Source organism: Capsicum annuum, unplaced genomic scaffold (genome assembly GCF_002878395.1).
Source record: "Capsicum annuum cultivar UCD-10X-F1 unplaced genomic scaffold, UCD10Xv1.1 ctg36397, whole genome shotgun sequence".
NCBI lineage: Eukaryota > Viridiplantae > Streptophyta > Magnoliopsida > Solanales > Solanaceae > Capsicum > Capsicum annuum.
In genome coordinates, this window is record NW_025843379.1 from 1 (window position 1) to 1815 (window position 1815).

A 1815-nucleotide genomic window follows, 5' to 3' on the forward strand; every position below is an offset into this window, starting at 1 on the left:
AGTCTGACAAGCCGCGTTAAGTAGAGTCTTGATCATCGGTGTGTAGCGCGCCACATCTATGAGCAAGAGGCTTCAAAACGTTTTAGAAAAAAAAAAAGGAGGTCGTTTCATTCTTTCAGAAGTCTATCGTGCTTACAGTTGTTCCCTTTCAGCTATTATTCGTGCTCTCTTCTTTCAGAATATGCCTCCTCGCCGAGCTAGAAGAAATAATGCGGGTCAGCAACCTCAGCCTGCTGATCCCCTAAATGAGAATGTATCCCATGCTGAGTTCAGGGCAGCCTTTCAGGCGCTTGCCCAAGCTGTTACTGCCAACGTTCAGGCCAACCAGGCCCAGCTCCACAACAACAGGGAGGTGACTTAGCTGCCGCAAGAATCCGTGACTTTATGCGGATAAATCCGCCAGAGTTTTATGGGTCCAAGGTAGGTGAGGATCCGCAGTTGTATCTGGAGGAGATAAGGAGATCACACAGGTAATGCACGTGTCTGAGGAGGAGAGTGTTCAGTTAGCATCCTACAGATTGAAAGACCTTGCGTATGACTGGGTGGTTGCATGGAGAAAGGGTAGAGTAGAGGGTGTTGCTCCTATGACTTGGCAGGAGTTCCAAGATGCATCCCTGGATAAATTCTTTCCGCTAGAGTTGAGAGAGGCGAAAGTAGAGGAGTTTATGAACTTACGGCAAGGCTCCACGACTGTTAAGGAGTATTGCTTGAAGTTCAATCAGTTAGCAAAATATGCCCCAAATTTGATAACCGACAACCGAGCCAGTATGGGTAAGTTCTTGACAGAGGTGTCAAGCTATGTGGTTAAGGAGTGTAGATCAGCTATGCTTAATAGTGAGATGAATCTTTCCAGACTGATGACCCATGCCCAACAGATCGAATTAGATAAGATAAAAGAGAGGGATAGAGTAAGGGGGAATAAGAGAGCCAGATCCGAGCAACCTACTTATGGTCAGAACAGATCGCAAAGAGCCCTCAATTTCAGAGCCGCTCATCTATGCCAGCACCATCGTCAGCTAGTGCTTCAGCACTTAGAGGTAGGCAAGAACAGGGAAACAGGTCTTCTATGTCCGGATCTCAGAATACTGTGAGTAACCGGCCTAACCGTCCACCATGCACCAGGTGTGGTGGGGATCACGGGGGTAAGTGTTTGTGGGGTCAGAAGGGCTGCTATGGATGTGGCCAGGAGGGCCACGGTTTTAGAGATTGTCCTCATACCAGACAGGGGAACCGTGATGTTCGCCCCCAGGCTCAGCCTGCTAGTGCTTCAGCTCCTGTAGCTCGTCCAGCTCCTACTCATGGTGCTTCTTCCAGCACTGGCGGCGGTCAGCGCCAGAACAAATTCTATGCTTTGCCTTCCCGTCAGGAGTAAGAGGACTCCCCCAATGTTGTTACTGGTATGCTATATGTGTTTCAGTTTGATGTTTATGCGTTGTTGGACCCTGGGTCCAGTTTTTCATATATGACACCTCTGGTTGCTGTAAATTTTGAAGTGAGTCTCGAGATTGTCTCTGAGCCCATCCTAGTTTCTACCCTTGTGGGTGAGTCCGTTGTTGCCCGAAAAGTGTACAAAAAGTGTCCTATTTCTATTCTTCGTAGAGTTATGTTTGCTGATCTGATAGAGTTAGATATGGTAGATTTTGATGTTATTCTGGGTATGGATTGGCTTCTCTCTTGTTATGGACTGGCTTCCCTGGTGAGTCTGTTATCGAATGGTCTGGTAATTCTACATCTCCTAAGAGTCATTTTATCTCATATCTCAAGGCTAGAAAGCTTATTTCCAAAGGGTGCATTCATCACCTAGTCAGAGTTAAA

General features: G+C 47.1%; 1 protein-coding gene across 1 annotated transcript; it reads left to right on the top strand.

Annotated features, from left to right (window-relative positions):
- The first annotated feature begins 473 nt into the window (after window positions 1-473).
- LOC124891501 lies at window positions 474-1372 on the top strand. The gene is made up of 2 exons (XM_047403230.1): window positions 474-771; window positions 957-1372. The coding sequence occupies exons 1-2, from the start codon at window positions 474-476 to the stop codon at window positions 1370-1372; spliced, it is 714 nt and encodes a 237-aa protein (XP_047259186.1).
- Window positions 1373-1815: the final 443 nt, after the last annotated feature.

Excerpts from the sequence above, each read along its gene's own strand:
- LOC124891501 (XM_047403230.1), top strand. The coding sequence starts at position 474 with ATGCACGTGTCTGAGGAGGAGAGTGTTCAGTTAGCATCCTACAGATTG. Across the intron at positions 772-956 it reads CGACAACCGAGCCAGTATGG|AACAGATCGCAAAGAGCCCT; the intron begins GTAAGTTCTTGA and ends ACTTATGGTCAG.